Genomic DNA, 21167 nt, shown 5'->3' with positions numbered 1-21167 from the left:
GACACCGGGCGGCTCGAACCTGATGTGGTGGTGATGTGTGAGTATTTATGTGTGGTCTGTATTATGATGTTTGACCTTGATGATGGAGTATTAAAGTGGCTCCGAAACATCGGTGATACCCCTGTGTTGAAGTCTTCATTTTTTGTACAGAGTCCCGCCTGCTTGGAATTACATTTGGGCTGACTGACGTCAGACTCCTTTGGAAGGCACCTGGATTGTGCATTATATTTATTGGGAGTGCCACCCTCTGGATTTTAATATATATATATATATATAATGTATATATATATATATATATTATAGCCACAATGGTCCGGCACTCACATAAGAAAATAACTGTGCCCGGTGCCTCCACACAAAATAATAAATATAAAGACATGTGCGGCACTCAGGACTAAATAGACATACAAAACTTAAAAGAGTTTACAACGTTTCAATCACTTATATGATTTTCGTCAGGTAATAACAAACATAGCAAAGCACTTTACCTTATAGCTATCCACCACGGGTGTGGGCGCACACAAATGACGTCGACAGCAACGTCATACAATCTCAGTCAGTGACATAGAATGCCAACACCATGGAGACATAACACACTGATACCACATTACAAACGCTGATACAAATTGTTAAAATGAATAATGTAAATGCATAAATACAGCGCGATACCAGAATATGATGACATGGAAAAATACTTTAAAACTTCAATATATGCAGCCAAGTATGACACAGCGCAGAATAAACATAAATCAGGATGAAATAATCAAGTGAGGCATGCTAGGGGTAATATTTCATTGAGACCTCTAGGAGCAATAACGTCTAAATAATGAATCCAAAAAGATTCACGTTTCAGCAATAGTAAATTTCTATCACCTCCGCTCCTGGGAAGTGTCACATGATCAATCATCCTATATTTCAGGCATGAGAGGTTGTGACCAGCATCAATAAAGTGACGGGCCACAGGTTGGTCACTGGTCCCTTTACTCAATGCCATCCTAGTAGTCGACCTATGAACCCCCATCCTCTCTTTGAATTTACGAGTGGTCTTACCAATATAAGTAAGAGCACAGTTTGATAGATGACATGAGTGCTCTCACAAGTAAGAGGATATCTAATGTATAACTTTTTACCAGAGTGAGGATGGTAAAATACATCACCAGGGAGCATGTATCTACATGTAACACATAGACATCTAAAGCAGCCCAGTTTCTTAGGTATAAAACTTTTCTTTGGAGCAGCTCCCATCCTTGTGATGTCAGTTTTCACCAGTTTCCACCAACCGCTCCATGTTGGAACGTGGTGCGCTGAGTGTCACTTGCGTGGTGGATAGCTATAAGGTAAGGTGCTTTGCTATGTTTGTTATTACGAAAATCGTATAAATGATTGAAACGTTGTAAACTCTTTTGAGTGTTGTACATTTTTGTATGTCTATTTAGTCCTGAGTGCCGCACGTGTATGTGTGTGTGTGTGTATGTATATATATATATATATATATATATATATATAAAATAAATAAATTAACTGTTGTTCTGGGTGTTTATTTAGAAGCGCAGAGCGGGATACCCAGTTTATATCATATTAAAGTCTGCATTCTCATTTGCCATATGATCGTTATTCACTGTGGTTAGCCAGTATTTAAACTTTCACTAGCCAAACATTCACTAATGGTACTGATCAAATTCGATCTATGTGTTTTTCACTGTATTTTTCACATTTTATTGTGACATTCTCATTATAGTTAGCATCAGTTTAGTAGTAATATTGTACACAATGCCCTTATTCATATGGCAGGAGACTGTGTGTAGGATCTCAATAGTGCAGCACAGTGAACACTTTTCAATTCTTCTTGTTTGTTCTAACAATTATTCCATACACCACTGGAAAATACATTTAAGTCAAACATGATTCTTGGTAAATTTGTGCGTTTAAGAAAAACTCACTTGTGTCCCTGCGATGCAAAGTGTGTTTAAAACTCGTCCAGACACAATTCTTAGTAAATATACCCTCATTTTTATTTTTTTTTGTCCACAACAGATAAATCTCCTCAGATATGTCAAGCTGAAGGCAACGGTCAAAGCAAGAGGCTCAAAGAGAAGTTCATTGCTCTGCAGAATGTAGGCGAAGATACAAATGGCTATGGACCCCGCTCTTTGGACTTTTCCAATATATTTGCATCAGGTAAAAGCTAAGCTGGCTAAACATTGTTGGGGAGATGTTCAGTACTAAGCCTTGGAGAGAGACGAAGTACTAACCAATCAGTAACTGTCATTTTGCAGGCTGTGTTTGAAAAATGACATTTAGGAGCTGATTGATTAGTATATTCTAGCCAAGTACTTATGTGATTGGACCTAAAGACTTGAGAATCAAAACCTGGGAACAATGTTTGTTCAGACTTCAATTCACCTAATTATGAAGCTTAAAATATTACTGGTCTCAATATGCAAGATACGCTAGGCTATTTAATATTTACAGATGTACATTTGCTAACAAAAAACAAATTGAACTTCAAGCTAAATAAATTCTCAATGCACCAACCTTTTTTATGCTCCTCACACTTTTGTTTACTGTCATTTTCAGACTACTTTTCATTTTCTATTATGTAAATTAGGTCTATGACATGCACCAATTGTCTGATATAATAGACATGTCAATTGAAGCACCTTAAAATGACACAGTATATTAAAATGGCTCTTGTAGATGTAGCTACTGTATATGAATAAAATGGCCTGGAATTTGTAACTGTCCTTTAAAGTAGGGGTGAGCGGGTTCGGTTTTACTCGGTTCTTATCGCCACTTTACCGCAACTTTGGCTCAATTTCATTCGCTATCCAAAACACATGTTCGGCGACAGCCAATAAAAAGATCCGGGTAAAACCGAACCCGCTCACCCCTACTTTAAAGTAGATAATTTGTTAGACCATTAATGTAATCTAAATTTTCCCTTTCCATACAATGAACTTGGCTTTACTAATACATATTAGAAAATAGATAGATTTGTTTTCTAGTAACATTGCAAGGGGTTTAATAATTATATAACAGTTGTGGAGTTGTCAATGACTTTCAGATGCAATACCATTGAAAAGACAGTTTGTTACATTTAATTTGCTGACAGTTTTCCAACATGGACTAAACTGCTAAGATGTACAGTAGAGTGGCTTGAAAAAATGTTAACAACCCTAAAGTGGTGCACACACAGATTGTTCCAGACTGTATGTTACTGTAAACCAGTAGGCTTTCAATCACACTTAATTAAGATTAGAACATATTTTTTAATATTTTATTGAACTAAAATGTGCCTAGGGGTTGTCTCTCACCCCCCACCCCTCCATAGGCATCCATTGTAATAGTAACTCCTACCCTGAGTGACAATAAACCCCATTGGCATTACACCCACCCCTAGTTGTAATAGATTCCCAGTAGCATCAACCCCCACCCACCAATGTCCTTAGACCCCCTACTGTGGCACTTCCCACCCACTACCATGTGTTACTATAAGTATAATCCACCCCCAGGCACACTACTTGTTATATGGGACATTACTCCCCTACACTCCCAATACCAAAATTTCACCCCCTGTGGCATTACCCACTTCTTCCTGTGGCACTTACCCCTCTACCATCCTGCAGAGTGCAGCAAAGCGTATCCGTCCTCCCCTGCCGAAGTTGATCTGTGCACATGCAGAGATTAACCAAATAATGCTTGGGGGGAACTAAGTTCCCCACCTTGCACTTTTTCCCTGTGCATGCACCCCAGAATATCATACGCATGGTATTTTGGGACACAATTCTGGCAGTAATGTTGGCAGTCACAGACCACTACCCCATACATTACTGCTGGAGGACCAGAAGAGCAGGATCGAATCCATTCTGCATACATGCAGAATGGAATTCCTTATTCACAGCTGGGGGATGCAGTGGCAACTAAAGCTGGGCTGACTGCGGTCGCATCACATGTGACCATGCCAGTTAAGTGGTCAAAGTAACTTTTAAAACACATAATAAATTATTTGTCTATAGATTTGTAAAAAGAAATACAAACTGAAAAAAAAAAACGTAATTGTGTAGGTATTCAACTCCTGTCCTGTGGAATCTCTAAGTTTACATACTGTATTTTAAATATTTTGTGCTGTCTATTGGTTTTCAGTTAGCCTCTACTTGTAAATCATTAAAGTTCAGCTTTTATGGATTAAAAACCCTAATTCAAATAACCTTGGGCATACTGTGACTCTGAGGAAAGCTGAAAATGAAGACAAAAGAGCATTCTTCACAAGAATTAAATATAAAGTTATAGACCTGCACAAGATAGGAAAAGGCTACAAAATATTATCCAAGTGCTCGGATATCCCATTGAGCACTGTTGGATCAATTGTGAGAAAATAGAATCTGCACCTTATCTTGGCAAAGCCTAGACAAGGATGACATTCAAAACTCAGCACAAGAGCAAGAAGGAGACTTGTGAGGGAATCCACAGACAGGCTAAAGCTGGGCATACACGGCAAGATAAAATGTCTGTCAGACCGACAGACATTTTATCTGGCAGCCTGCCAGCCGCAGATGTCCGGGGCATACACTGTGAGATTTCTCTCAGTGTATTAGCCCAACATCTGCGCTCCACCCCCAGGGGAGGAGACATCTCCCTGTTCCTTCCATGGGAAGGAACACAGGAAATATCTGTCAGTCGGCTGCGGCTGGGCATACACTGCCCGATGCGGCCGACAGTTTACCGGTAAATATCGCATTGGATGGGCATGCTGGACAATCCTGCATGCCCGACCGAGCAATATTTAACCCTCGGTCCCCCCCACATGCTACAATTATCGGGGCGAGTCGTGAATATCGGGCGGATTGCCCTGATAATTGTAGCGGGTATGGCCAGCTTTACTTTCAGAGTCTAGTGGCTGAGCCTGGAGTACAGCTGCACTAATCAACTACATCGAGAGATTTGCACAAAGCAGGCCTGTTTTAGAAGGTGGATAGAGAGAAGCCCCTACTGAAGAGAAACCAAATCCAAGCATGTCTTGCATTTACCTGAAAATATCAGTGACCTAGCTAAAATGTGGCTTTAAGTTTTGTGGTCAGAGGAGACAAAGTTAGCATATTTTGAATTGGGACAAAAAAAGCAATGTGTGGTGCAAACCTAACACTGCCCATTCCTGATCAAACACCATCCTCAGAGTGAATTATGGGAGTGACAGCAACCCCGCTTATCCTCTGTGGTGACTGCAGGCCTTGTTAAAAGTAAAAGGACAGATTGTGAAAAATACAGTAAGTCCCTTTAAATCCGGAGACGACTAATATTGAATTATGAGCCTACTGGTTCAAAATAAAAATACTGAACCCGATTCAGAGATGTACGCTAACCTGTGCAGAACATGTCCTGCGATACCACACGAAATTCCCCCAAGCCACTGCCTGATTGACAGGCAGATGAGTTTGGGGGCGGTGTGAGTGCGGCCTGCGTTGCCAGAAATGGGGGCATGTTGTGAAAAAGCTGTATCAGTGTCATTTATAATGCAGAAATATATCCTTTTTTTTTAGGGGTTGAATATTTTTGTAAGCCACTTTATGTAAATGTATCGTTATTATATCTGTTGTTTTAAGCTCTTTGTAAATTAGAAGTTTATCTTTTTTACATATGAAGTAAAACATCAATCCTATATATTAGAATACCCTATTTACTAAACCACTATCACATGGCTGCTTTTCATATTGTAATGACTTTTGCTCAACAGATTTACTCCCTGCAAGAAATGGAGACAAATATACTGAAGGCTTTTTATTAGAAATTTTTGATATTCTCTTTAATTATATAAAGAAGACATTTGATGGAAAAAGTAAAGTGCTAGACTTCCATCACCCTCATCAGTTGTTGGAAGGATTGGAAGGATTTAATTTGGGATTATCTGATCAGCCAGAGCCTTTAGAACAGATCCTTGGTGACTGCAGGGATACCCTAAAATATGGTGTCAAAACAGGTATCTATATTTATTCATGTTTATATGTAACCACATAATTCCGGTTATTGTGATTATTTTCAAAGCATATATATAATATATGCAATATACACATACTTGCAGCGTGCAATACAATCCCTTGAGATTTATTGGAGTGATAAAGGGTTCCTATGAAAAGGTGGTTGTGGTAATTGCTACAGTATGTGGTGGCTTTTGCAATCTGCCACATATATAGTTTATTTGGGATGTAGTCAGCATCCTGATGCTCAGGATCCTAACTGTCAGAATACTGGCTCTGGAATCCCGATGGTAAGTAATAGGCTTAGGTTTAGGGTAAGGTGTAGGGTTAGGCACTAGAGGGAAGGTTATAGTTAGGGTGCGGGAGGTGAGGGTTAGGGTTAAGCTGCTGGGGAGATGTTGGGGTTGGGGGGATATTAAGTTTAACATGCATCGGGATGTTGACCATCAGGATTCCATTGCCAGCATGGTCACTGCTGGGATTCTGACCACTGGGATTGTGTACCCAATCCATTTATTTACCCCTTTGTTGACATACAGTAACTGGCCAAACAGGATGTAGTTTGCAGCCCGGCAGTAAGAATCTGTGCACCGGAATTTCGACAGCAGTCGAAATACCAGCCCCAGAATCCTTACCGCCGACATCTCGATGGTAAGTATTAAGGTTAAGGGTTAGGATTAAGGTTAGGGTTAGACACTAGGGTTATGGTTCTTCTGTGCGGGGGTTAGGGTAAGGCTGTGAGCGGGAGGATTAGGGTTATACTGTTGGGTTAGGGATAGGCTTTGGGGGGAGGGTTAGGGGTTAGTGTACTCACCTAGTTGGTTCAGAATCCTGACTGTCGGGATGGTGCTGTCAGTATTGTGACCGCCAGCATCCCAACCACCGGGATCCTGTACCCAACCCAACTGAACACTGGGCCTGATTCAGAGCCGGACGCTATTTGCGGATGGTCGTTCCAAAAAAGGCGCTGGCTATTTAAATTGAGCACTCGCTCTTTGCGGTTTGTTGATGCCTCTATGTCTGAGCGAGCGAACGAAAAATGCGCTCGCTATTTTGTAAAGACGCCCCTTTGCATCACATGTCATCTCCAGTATTTATTAGATTAATCGGGTACATCGAAAGGCATCTGAACTGCTCACAGTGCTTGTGGTAGGTTTTTCTTACCGCTATCACTGCGAGCAGTTCAGGCTTAAAGTCAACCAAGTGACGTGGTCGATGACGCTCCTTTACTAATTATGCACTCCCATTAAACGCCTTTTTGACCGTTTGGCACGCCTGCGTTCGGATTTCCACTCCCCCGTTTTCAAGCACCTTCCCGTTACCACCCACAAACTGTACATTCCGTCAATCAAATTAGCAGCCCCTCTCTGTTTTGCGAGCGCACAATTTCCAACCGCAATAACTGGTTTGCATGCGACCCATACGCATGCGCAGTTGTGCGAACATCGCTCAGAGCGAACACTTACGAGCGGCTCTGAATCAGGCCCACTGTTTCCAACTCACTAACTATTTAACATACTATACCTGCCTGAATTTGACAGTAAAATAGAAAGTCCAAAACTTGGACAAACCACCATTTAATTAAAATGTCTAGAGATACAAATGGCTAATCAGCTGGTGTTCTATACTAAAAATGAGAAATGTACTTTATAGTGCTGCTGCTTATACTTTATTGCTAATAGACTAGTGTGTGTGTGATTTGTATTTTTTTATAACTGTTTTGAAAAGGTTTATCTTCCCTATTGTTACATCTGCTTTCTCATCTACATTTTAGGACATCCTCGGTATTTCAACCAACTTTCCAGTGGACTTGACATGGTTGGACTAGCTGGTGAATGGTTGACTGCAACTGCTAACACAAATATGTATGTAACACAAAGCCTTCCTTGTATATTGCAGACAATTTGGGTCTGTCTAAGGCAACTTCTAAAATAAAGTACCCTCCATCCCAGTTAGGATGTGTTCTGTTTCAGATAATCAATCTGTTCTGATAATTGTACATGTACTGTAATAAACTATGCATGAACTACCCTGACAATCTATAAATCATCTGCATACAGTATGTAGGTCCATTTTTGTTCATGTCTTTTTACTCCTCTGTATTGTCTCCTTTTGAGTCTGTCTGTTTGTCTTGGATCAGTTTTGGATAATTGACAGTCGAATAAGTAGAAAAAAGTTATATACGCAGCAGAACACTAACATCAATTAAGTGTTCAGGAGCAAACTCTTAAGGTGCCCATACATGGTGCGATTGGCACCTTGCACTGCGATGGCCAATTCGACTGCCAACATATCGGGCGGTCCCCACACACTGAGCGATCTGCTGCCCCCCACCCACCCTGCATAGCATGGGATTGTACATCGCATCCCCAGATGTTATGTGCAGCATGTAAGATCTGGAGGTGCGATGTACAATCCCATGGGAGTGCACATTGGCCGATATCATGCCCACACACAGTACAGTGTTATTGTACCAATCCATTGGATCGGCTGCTATATCGCGCTGTGTATGGGCGGCTTTAGTAAGGTGTTTCATCTTGATTAGAGCATTGATACAACATGCCTGTTTCTTCACTGCATTACTAAAACTTTAATCAGCATTCTGTCTAAGCAATATGCTTGAAATCAAATGTTTGAATGTATTTCTTCTGTTACAGTTACATATCATACTTATATTGTACTTAATTTTATTATTTAGGTTTACATATGAAATTGCCCCAGTATTCATTATTATGGAAATGTTATTGATCAAGAAAATGCATGAGCTGATTGGTTGGAGAGAAAATGAAGCTGATGGAATATTTTCTCCTGGTAAATATAGGCATAAGGTAGATTCTGCCAACTTAGACTCCTGTTACTACCAAACACTGGAAATTACTACTACACTTTACAGGCTTAAGCTGAGTACACACTATGATATACTGTGCAATCTTGGTACTTGTGACCAATCTGCATGACCATCATATAGTGTGTACAACCAATCTGTCAATTACACATGTCATTCATTGCATCCTTCTATCTGTTGCATGTCGGATGGGACAATGCAATGAACGATGTGATGCACATCGTGTAGTGTGTACGCACACCCGCACATAGGGTCTGTTTCAGATGTGGATGCTAAAATCTTAGCAGATGTGATTTTGTACGCAGCTGCCATGCAAAAATATGATAATGCTACAGCAGCCTGGAAATGTATTGAAACACCCACCTGTGGCCTCACAGATCCATGCAACTCCATACAAATACGCAGCAGTGGTCGCAGATCCTTTGGTAATTGACCATCTGAGTAAGTCTATGGTCAAACAGAGTGGCCGCAGGAGCTGAGGCACTGGCACCATATTTTCTGTGTATGGATGTCCAATGTCACGCCCCAAAAATGGTCACTACACGCCCACGTTTTTTGCCACCATTCAATGTTACCTCCCACAAAATGGCCTCTGTATGTAAATCCTCGCTACAACCGTATTCCCATTTGATCACAATTCAACCCAAACTGTGCACACTGTGGCGAAGACCTAAGAGCAGTCCACCGATAATCACTCAACTGCATGAACATTGAAATAGCATTCACATCTGAATCAGGCCCATAATGTACAGGAGAATGATTAATTGAATGTGATCCCCCACATGATATCTTGTGCTGTCATTCAGAAGATTGCAGTGTGTACGCTCTATACAGTGTGTTCTGGGATTAGTGAAATTGGAACAACTGTCGCATTGTTTGTTATATCGTTCCTAGCTTTAGGCTTTAAGTGACTTGCATGTACAGTTGTATGTAAATGTTTTGGCACCCTTGGTCAGATTGCATACAATGAATCTGTACGTGCAGTAAAAGATGTAAATACAGCCTTTACATGAACTTTTATTACACAATTTACTCTGCTGAATTTAGCAATTGATTAAAAGCAAATAAGTAATTGAAGAGTAGTTAGGAAACCCTGTCAATCAGTAATTGGTGACACCTCCTTTAGTCAGAAATCACCTCCTCCAAACAATAGTTGTTGCCACACAAGATGGTGGTCCCTTCAGGCTTACCATATTCTAAAAATAAAATAAAATTCCTTAAAAAGGATATAATAGTAGTCTGCATAAGAGGAATCACAACAATATTAACTATTATGAAAAATCATACACTCATATATTCACAATCGGTATATCTAACTAGTCAGGACCAGTTACAGAAAAAATAAAAGCAGCTGGTCTGCTACTCACATGACCCTGGAACACAGCCAAATCATCCATGGGTGGCAACCTTGCAAGCCACTGATGGTAATGCCGGCCTGGAGGATCTAGCTCCTGCCTGGCCAACCTGTGGCTCTCCAGCTGTTGTGAAACTACAAGTCCCAGTATGCCTTGCCAGAGTTTTAGCATTCCCTAATAGCAAAACTGTGGCAAGACATGCCGGGACTTGTAGTTTCACAACAGCTGGAGAGCCACAGGTTGGCCAGGCCTGATCTAACTGTTGTCACACTGCACCATACCTGTAGCCAGCAGCAGCACAGATAATTTCCTACAGAGCAAGCCTGGGAGATATGGAGCAGCCAGACGGCTCCTGACATTCTCATAAGTGCAGTACTCTGCAGGCAGCCTCCAACTTTCTGGCTGCTGTCCCTTTTTAACAGCGGTGTGTGTGTGGCTGTGTGTGATGTGAAGTGCTGGGAGCTACTGATCCCTTATCTCCGGCTCGTTGATAGCAGGTGCACTGAGAAATAAAGCATACTTCATTTTCTTGTTCGGGAGACTCGTGATTGCTGAACTTCAGGTGCCGACGCCCTTAGGCAGCTGCCTAATGGTAGTGCCGGCCCTGTAACTAGTAGATATTCATAAATGACTACATTTTATTACAGTGAAAAACATTCAGGAATTAGCTAGTCCCTGTAGATTATATATAACTTTATATTAGGAGGTTTTGTGTTATTCATATGCATACTGTACCTCCTAACATGACCCATTCCAGGAAGTACAAAATTCTTGTCAATTACCTAGTTCAGCACAGGTGGCTGCAATCACAAAGTAAGAGGGAAGTCCAGGAGCAGAGCATTGTGTCCCTCCTGGAATGGGTCATGTCGGGAGGTATGCATATAGATCAGTGGTTCTCAAACTCTGTCCTCAGGAACCCACACAGTTCACGTTTTGCAGGTCACCTAGCAGATGCACAGGTATAATCATTACTCACTGACACATTTTAAAAAGTCCACAGGTGGAGCTAATTATTTCACTTGATTCAGTGTGGAGACATGGAAAACATGCACTGTTTGGGGGTCCAGAGGACCGAGTTTGAGAACCTGTGATATAGATGGCTAATCATCTGGAACCACTAAAGTCCCTTTGCATTTTTCCATATTAATGGAGAATGGATTCAAAGTAAGCAGGTTCTGCCAGTACTGTTAGTTTAAACTGGCAATCTACAGACTGCTTGATCAGAACCCTATAGTGCACAATTACGTTATTTACAGGGATTAAGGAAAAGTGCAAGTTTACCTCCCCAATCCTGTAGAGCACAGGTTCTCAAACTCTGTCCTCAGGACCCCAAACAGTGCATGTTTTCCAGGTCTCCTCACAGAATCAGAAGTGAGATCTAAGCTCCACCTGTGGATCTTTTAAAATGTGTCAATAAGTAATAAATACACCTGTGCACCTGCTGAGTGACCTGCAAAACGTGACCTGTGTGGGGTCCTGAGGACCGAGTTTGAGAACCACTGCTGTAGAGGACAGTCCCAGGATGAATGCTTGAAACTTATGTCCCCTTTAAATTATACAGTAATAGTTTCCACAAAGTGAATATGAATACATGATTTGTTACTGGGTAGCAAATGTAACTTTCTGTACTTGCACATGTACAGCTGTTCCTACTTATTTATTCATTTACTGTAGGTTTTTTTTTCCCCCAACAGGTGGAACAATAGCTAACCTGTACAGTGTTCTAGCAGCACGCTACAAGTCTTATCCATCTGTAAAAACAAAGGGAATGGCGGCGCTACCTAGGATTGTCCTTTTTACATCGGAACATGTATGTTATCATGCTTTCAACAATAAGGAAGAACTTAAAAATGGGGCATTTAAATGAGCATATAAACCTAATGTTTGTGCCACAGTCTTCAATCCATTTACACAGGGAAAATATTGCTTTTATACCATGGAAGATAAGTAAATAGGAGGGGAGAGAAACATCACGGTGTAACCAAAATCCCTTTAATCACACTCATGCAAGTGATAGAAAATGGCAAACCATAAATGTATTTGTCAGGAAATGTGTTTTTTTTTTTTTTTGCTAAATTAAAATACTGCTGACATTGGAGGGAGGATTCTAGTAAAGATGACTAATAAACTTGGGTCATGTGATAAACAGCTTTTTAGGATCCTGCACTGCTCTATGTGTGGGAAGCCTTATCAAGAAATACTACTTTAGGAGCCCCAGGGAAGAATTCACTGAACAAGCCACCTTTTTAAGGTGTTTCAGTTTTAAACAATTTGAACTCTAAGAATAGAATTGTCTCATGTTGCAATTTCTGACTCAATAGCTCTTAAAGTTTTATAGGGATGCGTGTTAATTCTCTATTTGTATAAGCACGTAACATATAATCATCCACCATGGCTCCTATCACCTGTTATAAAATGCTCTGCTCACTTAAATTACCATTACCTGGGCTGAATTATTAGAGGGACGTGTTTTATTTAACACCAATTCTGTATAATACTCATTTTCCACTGACCTTTAAAAATCCTGGGTAATTGCTAATGAGCGCTCATCAACCCAGGATTTTTGTCAGTGGAAATGGATCGACCCTGGCCCAGTGTCCCAGCAATTCAACCCAGGTAGATAGCAGGATTTTCCTCTGGAAGGACCCAGGTAGGAGACGGTTATCCAGGGTCATCCGATCCGAGTCCCGTTTCTAGCATGTGGAGATCAACAACGCAATGACCCGGTTCAGTGCCAAAGTGTGAAAGGTGCTGTTCCAAATCCAGGCCAGACCTGGGACTTTAATGTAAAAAGGGTATAAGTGTGATCATCAAATGACCAGTTCCAGAGCAGGACCTTTGCATCTTTTTAGTTCTGGTTTAGTGTTAATACCTGGGTTGATGACCTTAATTAAGTTTAGGCATGAGCCCTTATAATCTAAAAGTTGCAGGTTCTTCACATAAAATGCACAAATTGTAGCCACCTGCTCCTCAAATGAGGTTTCTACAAATTTTTGCATTTGAAGGGCTCACAGAGATCGGCTTTTTTTTTTTTTAATACATATCATTTTAATCATGTAATACATATTGTTACTTACATTTCTGTCTCATGGAATTTATCTGTTCGCAAATATTGAGGTGTAATGACTTTATTGTAATTGGTATTACCTGGGTGGAGGATGTTGTTCAGTGGAGCCTAGTTTATTGTAGGATACTGCTTGTGTTTTCTCAAACCCAGTGCTAGATTTCTTCTTTGATTAGTGGGGCATTTGTGCTCAGTTGTAGCATGTCTCAATCAGACTTACTTTAAGTTTAGAATCTGTGTTGAGGCAGCCGTGGATGACAATGGCAGCAGTGTATTATGAAGTGTAATTTATGTAACAGTTAAAAAAACAGTTAAACGTTGAATATCATCTAAGACCAGGTAATTACAATATCATTACTTAACAGTAGTTTGTGTTTTGTATATTTTGGAATGTTTAGAAAAAAAAGAAAAACAATGTATTAAACTTCTTCTTTTAATAATCTCACTCCATGGAATCATCTCTAAGACTGCTACATCCTTTACTCTCCCTGCAGCTCATCCTTCTGTACATATTGCTGCCTCATTAATCTTCTCTCCTCTTACAAACACACATGAGCTTTTCACTTATCTATACACATTGACAATAACATCCACAACCTGTCACCATAAAAATCATTCAGACAAATCCCACAACTATATTTATATCTCTCCTGCTGCTTCTATTAGCTGGTGACACATCACCAAATCCAGGCCCAACCCACATGCCACAACTAACTATAAATCCAGCTAACCTCATAAACATTGCGTGCCTCCCTTCATCCTCCAAGTCACTAAAATGTGCCTTATGGAATGCATGCTCTGTTTACAACAAACTAACATCCATCCATGACCTCTTTATTTCAACTAACCTCAACCTCCTGTCAATAACAGAAACATGACTCCCACAATCAGACACTGTCTCCCCTGCTGCATTTTCACATGGTGACTTACACTTCTCACACACCTACAGGCCTGGTAATTGTAAAGGAGGTGGGGTAGGAATATTACTCTCCCAATCTTTCACTTACACAGTTCTCCCACAGGTACCTTCACCCACATTTACATCATTTGAAGTAATTCTATCAGGACTTTCACCCCTTTCTCTCTACCAGTTGCTGCTATCTATCGCCTACCTAGGCCACCCCAACAATTTCTGGAACATTTTTCTGCCTGGCTCCCTCACTTCCTATCCTCAGACATCTCCACCATCATTATAGGTGATTTCAATATCCCATTGTGGACTGTCAATCTCCTCATGCCTCCAAACTACTCTCTTTAACCTCCTCTCTTGGTCTTTCCCAATGGACTAACTCCTCTTACTCATCAGGATGGTCACTTGATCTTGAATTTACTGGACTATGCTCCATTTCTGATTTCACTAATGCTCCTTTCCCTCTCTCAGATCACAACCTTATCACCTGCACACTCTCCTCCATTACATCAACCACAATGTCATTGAAATCAACCAATTCTCCTAAAACTCAAAGAAATATTAATGCTATTAACTTTCAACAACTATCCACCTCTCTACAACAATGACTCTCTCCAATTTCTGCACTCACTTCTCCTGAGACTGCTGCATCACACCTAAACCAGATTCTAGAAAAAGCCCTCGATGAAGTAGCTCCAGCTACCCATCACACACCACATAGACTTAGACATCAACTGTGGCATTCTAACTTAACAAGGCCTCTACAACAACTCTCATGTAAAGTAGAATGTCAGTGGTGAAAATCTCTTACTCCATGTGACTTCCTCACATATAAGACTATCTACAACTCTTATCGTACTGCTCTGGACGCTGCCAAACAAACATATTTCCAATCTCTTATCTCTGCTCAAGCCTCTAACCCCAAGCAACTTTTTAATACAATTACACTGCTTCTTACCCCTCCCTCACCCAACCCACCTGCTACTATCTGTGTGCATGATCTTGCTTCCTATTTTAATGACAAGATTGATAAGATCCAAAATGGTGGGCTCTTCCTCAGCTAGTGACATGTTCAATTCCCTACCTGAACCCTCTGGCACAATCTGTAATCCTTCTCCCTGTCCCTCCATGCAGTGATTACTCCCATTCTGCAAAACAAAATTCTGACCCTAACACTCTCTCAAATTACTGTCCTATCTCCCAGCTCTCATGCCCCTCCAAGCTACTTGATAGACTTGTCTACACCCGCCTCACACACTTTCTAAATACACACAACTTATTGGACCCACTTCAGTCTGGCTTTCGTTCCCAATACTCCAGAGACAGCACTAACTAAGGTAGTTAATGATCTGGTCACTGCCAAGACTAAAGGCCATTGCTCACTCCTAATTCTTCTAGATCTCTCTGCTGCTTTTGACACTGTTGACCACTCTTCTCATATTCTCAATCTATACCACCTCTCTTGGCAAACTAATCCGCTCTTTTGGATTTCAGTACCATCTGTATGTGGATGATACTTATATCTACCTATCCTCGCCAGATTTATCACCATCTGTATTAGTCCGTGTCACTGAATGTCTTTCTGCCATTTCATCTTGGATGTCAGCTCGCCAACTGAAACTTAAAATTTCTAAAACAGAATTAATTATATTTCTACTGACCCATAAGTTACCAACCTGATCTCTCTATCACTATTGATAACTTGACAATCCACCCTGCCCCACAAGCTCACTGCCTTGATGTCATCTTCGACTCTGAACTGTCCTTTGTTTCCCAAATTCAATCTTTCTCAAAATCATGCTACATACATCTAAAAAACATATCCAAAATTCGACCATATCTCACACAAGACACTGCAAAAACTCTAATCCATGCACTCATTATTTCCGCATTGACTATTGCAATAGTCTCCTTACTGGTCTTCACAAAAACAGGCTATCCCCATTACAATCCATTATGAATGCAGCTGCAAGGCTTATCTTCCTTGCCAAATGTTCATCGTCTGCTGTTCGCTCTGTCAGTCCCTCCATTGGTTGCCGGTTTTCTACCGCATTCAATACAAAATATTTTTACTTGCACATAAAGCCATTAACTAAACCACACCAACATACATCTCTTCACTCATCTCAAAATATCTCCCGACCTCTGCGCTCAGCCCCACGCAAGATCTGCTTCTCTCATCCCCACATATTACTTGCTCCCATTCACGGTTACATGACTTTCTTCGGGCTGCACCCACTCTATGGAATGCCTTACCATGTACAATAAGACTTACCTCTAGTCTCCAATCCTTCAAGCGTTCCCTGAAAACTCACCTATTCAGGCAAGCTTATCAGATTCCAGAACCACCCACATAACCTTCATAACTTCCATGTCTAATTACATCCCCTTTCACAGTCCTCACATAACCACACACATTGTGTTTCTTTCACATCCTCTTGACATTTGGCCGACATTCCTGTGTGACTGGATCATACAGCCCACCAAAAAACTCTGCATTCTGGCTTGACCAAAATTGCAATATATAGCACCTATCCTTGTGTATCAATGTCTATTTCCCTATAGATTGTAAGCTTGTGAGCAGGGTCTTCCTACCTATATATCTGTCTCTGTTATTACCCAGTTATGTTCTATTAATGTTTCCAATTGTAAAGTGCAATGGAATATGCTGCGCTATATAAGAAACTGTTAAATAAATAATAAATAAGGGCTTGTTTAACATTTCCTTTTGTTATCTCTATAGAGCCACTACTCTTTTGAAAAAGCATCTGCTGTCCTTGGCATTGGATCAGAGAATGTGATCACAGTTAATTGTGATGAAAGGTATGTTTACTGCAGATTATCTGTTTATTATTTTACTTAAGGGCCACTCATTGCATTGTGATTGGCAATCTCTGATTAGCACAATGTCACCAGGTGTAAGTTTGGTTGGCAACTTTCCACTTGTTTCTTGGTTGCAAGGTAGAGATATAATACTGTCTTTTCCACTTGTCCCAGCATGTGTTTAGAAGGCATTGTACTTGTCTCCATTGAGGTTTCAATAAGTCCTTGGCGTTGAACTCTCCAGAAGGAGCATTGTATAGTCCCTGTTTTCTGAGCAAGAAGTAGCAGTAGTAAGCAGAAGTGGATCTTCTGGTTCATGAGAAACTTAAGTCAAAGGTGCAAACTTGACAATAGCTGAGATTGTGGTATGCAATGTTGCGACATCTGAGTCAGCATCTACTAGCTCAAATACTATACAGTATGTCACTTTTAGGAAGGTTCCAAACTGATTTTTACAATAATTCAGGCTCAGTGAGCCATGAAATGTCTTTAAGGAGACTTGCTGTTAAAGCTCCTGTACCATGGTCTGCAGGACTGTGAACAGTAGATACAGAATGATGCTGTTTTGCATTGGTTCCTGTCCTGATTTGTACCACCTGATTTCTGACATAAGCATGGAATCATCTGGTCTCTTTGCAAATGTAGCTTAACACTACTTTACTGTCTGTGTAGATTTATGTTCCTGAAAGCATAACAGGCAATCCAGGTGAAATGTGTTCAGCTAGTACTGCAGCACAGGGATGTAGTCAGAAAGCCGACTGTCGAAATGCAGACCGCCAGCTTCCTGACAGTGAAATCCTGGCATGGGACTAATGATAGGTGTGTAAATACCGATGCCTATTATAAGCCCCACGCCGAAATCCCTACGGTCAGCATACCGAATGTAGGCCAGTCAGGTGTCGGGAGCTAATAGCCGCTGGGGGGAGGGTTAGGCTTAGGGACTCCCAGGGGGACTTGGGTTAGGGTTAGACTAGGGGAAGGGGGGGTTAGCATCAGGCACCACTGGAGAGGTTAGGTTTAGGCACCCCATGGGATGGTTAGGTTTAGGGTGCGGGAGGGGGGTTTAGGTTTAGGCACCCCTGGGGGTAGGTTAGGCACTAGGGGGAGGTTAGTGTTAGGCACCCCTAAGGGAGGGTTAGGATTAGGGGGGGAAAGGGGAGGGTTAGGGGTCTTACTCACCTCAGTCAGAATCTTCATGTGCCAGCCTTCCGTCATTGGTATTTCATCCACCAGCCTTAGGTCCAGCGGTACATCATACCAATTCTGCAGCATAATGTTCCAGCCTGGATATGGTGCAACTTTGCATTGCCCATAACAATTCCGATGTGACATTATCTTTTAATGTCTACAGTTCTAAGGTATGCAATAACAGCTATTACCTTGACTGAAGTATCAGAGAATAAATAAAGAGAAAGAAGATATGTCATTGGGTGATGCACTGATATTAAAACATAACCTTTATTAAACACATGTAAAATACATCAATATTAAATGTTGAAACAGTGAATATAAAAGATTGAATTGTGTTAGTGAGAAGGAAAATATTGTGAATTAAGAAATTCTGGCCGCTGGAAGCTCTCCTGATGACCTAATTGATTATTTTATAATATTAAATCCAGACCGATATTGTGAAACAAAGCAGACATGAATCCTATTATCGCATATATATGTGTCTATTATTAAAGAAATTATCAGATGTCACTGTGGATACTATTATACATATTTAAAGAATTACCGTTTTCAGGGAATAAATATTCCTCTCTCCACGATATTCATATATGTCAAAAAACAAAGTATCCAAACTTGAACAAGATTATACTTTGTGCCTGTTAGAAACCATATGGAGGATTAATATCTGATCTCTTCTTATCTAGATTAACTCATTGTGTGATTCTCTTATGTCAGAAATATTAATAGGTTTATCTAAGAAATTGCTATGCTCCTTTTCATAACACTGTGATCCTATAAATTCAGCAATTCAGCAATACATTATTACTACACATGCGAGGAGACTGCAAGATACCTTATAACATATATACATATTGTGTTGTAGCAATAGTCTCCTATTAATCACAGTATAATTTATGTTTATTTGTTCCCCTTAAATTAGTATAAATATGTTCTTTATATTGTGGTCATGAATGGATGTAAATATAAATAGTTTCATTCAGGACGGACATCCTGTAATAGTGAGTTCCCACATATCGGAAGCATGGTCGCAATGCATATAAAGCTAGTGTGTATGTATATGTGTGTGTGTGTATGCATATATGTGTATGTATGTATGTATGTATGTATGTATGTATGTATGTATTTATTTATATATATATATATATATATATATAATCTCTTGTCTCCTATAATGTGATTTTTTTTTATGTTGAGCAGGTTCAGAGTTAACCCTCTGTTAAGCAGCTTAGATTTGGAGGGAAAATAGAGCCTGTATTTGGCTACTTCTCCCATATCCCATAAATTTGTCTTTAGCCGCTTCCCCGTGTTTACATAGTGACACTGTTAAGCTGGGTACACACTGACAGATACATTGGCCGATCAATTGATCGGCCAATGTATCTGCTGCCCGTCGGGCAGTGTGTACCCGCGATATGTCAGTGAATGTCGCTGTTCACCGACATATCGCATTGGCTGTGCTGCACTGCCAATGGACATATGTCTGCAGACATATCTGTCCATCAGCAGGTGTGTACGGGCGGTCTGCAGACCGCCCGTACACACCCACAGTGGCAACAGCGAGGAGGGGATGGGACATGCCCCCCACCCACTGGGACACACCCCCTGGTCACCAGGACCTGCGAGCAGGTACAGATGATGGTGGTTCAGTGTGTACGAACAACCATCATCTGCAGATATATCTGCAGATCACTCTATCTTTAGAAGGGGATATTTACATCTCAAATCCTCCTAGGAAACTAGTTGTGTAAATGGATCCCTGTCTTTCACTGTGTACCGTCAATAGATAGAAAACAGTGTCTCTGGAAAACAGACTGTGGGGTAAATTTATCAAAGGACGATTTGACTTTCGTTTTGACGGTCATTTTAGCTCACCTCAAACCGAAGGTTCAAATCCCTCTGAAATCCCCTCATTTACGAAGATTCGATTTGAGAAGCATTTCTCAAATCTAATTCGGTTTGGAACAGTGATTTGCTGTTCGATTTGACATGTTCATATTAGGGGTGTGCACCGGCCACTTTTCGTGTTTTGGTTTTGGATCTGGATCTTTCTTTGTGTTTTGGATCTTGATTGGTTTTGCCAAAACCACCCTTCCGTGTTTTGGGTTCTGGGTTTTGTGTTTTGGATCTGTATTTTTTTGAAAAAAAGCATAAAAACAGCTAAAATCACAGAATTTGTGGGTTTTTATGCTCCTATTCAATTATTAACCTCAATAACCTTCATTTCCACTCATTTCCAGTCTACTGTGAACACCTAACACCTCACAATATTGTTTTTATGGCCAGGTAGCTGGATGACTATGCTAAGCGACACGAGTGGGCGGCACAAACACGTGGCCCATCTAGGAGTGACACTGCAGTGGCAGACAGGATGGCAGTTTGAAAAACTAGGCCCCAAACAGTACATACTGCAAAGAAAAAAAAGAGGTGCAAGATGGAATTGTCCTTGGGCCCTCCCACCCACCCTTATGGTTGTATAAATAGGACATGCACACTTTAACAAACCAATCATTTCAGCGCCAGGGTCTGCCACATGACTGTGGCTGAAACGATTGGTTCGTTTGGGCCCACACAAAACAAGCTGGCAATTAATGTGTCCCTGCACAAACTGGCTCTATGGAGGCAAGATGTCGTCCTCATCCTCATCCACCGATTCCTTGGATAAAACAGGAAAAAGGGATTTAGGTGTCCCTGGACTGCTTACGGTCTTAGCCAAAGTTTCTGAACTTGACAGTAACTTTTTATGAACGCGCTGCAGGTGCCGTATAAGGGAGGATGTTCCTAGGTGGTTAACGTCCCTACCCCTACTTATTTCACCTTTACATATGGCAAGACAGTTGTTGTCCGGATTTGGATAGAAATATTGCCAGACCAAAGAGGTGGAATGTTTGGTCTTCTGCCCAGGCATGACCATGATGGGCTTTTTCATCCCACGGACAACTGTCTCCCCCGGTGCCTGATTTAAACAAACCACATCACCATCAGAATCCTCCTCGCCAACTTCCTCCTC

General features: G+C 40.9%; 1 protein-coding gene across 1 annotated transcript in view; it reads left to right on the top strand.

Moving 5' to 3' along the window:
• LOC148524849 (glutamate decarboxylase 1-like) overlaps positions 1 to 21167 on the top strand; it is a 92775-nt gene that overhangs the window by 30720 nt on the left and 40888 nt on the right. Inside the window, exons 2-7 of the mRNA XM_088471826.1 lie at positions 2035 to 2178; positions 5732 to 5974; positions 7747 to 7837; positions 8671 to 8783; positions 11867 to 11982; positions 16890 to 16969. Of these exons, the coding sequence (XP_088327952.1) occupies positions 2035 to 2178; positions 5732 to 5974; positions 7747 to 7837; positions 8671 to 8783; positions 11867 to 11982; positions 16890 to 16969 (787 nt within the window). The remainder of the gene's footprint in view (positions 1 to 2034; positions 2179 to 5731; positions 5975 to 7746; positions 7838 to 8670; positions 8784 to 11866; positions 11983 to 16889; positions 16970 to 21167) is intronic.

This window comes from Taudactylus pleione, unplaced genomic scaffold, assembly GCF_031769625.1.
Source record: "Taudactylus pleione unplaced genomic scaffold, aTauple2 ptg000116l, whole genome shotgun sequence".
NCBI lineage: Eukaryota > Metazoa > Chordata > Amphibia > Anura > Myobatrachidae > Taudactylus > Taudactylus pleione.
The sequence above is the reverse complement of the archived record's forward strand: the minus strand, read 5'-3'. Positions and strand labels throughout refer to the sequence as shown.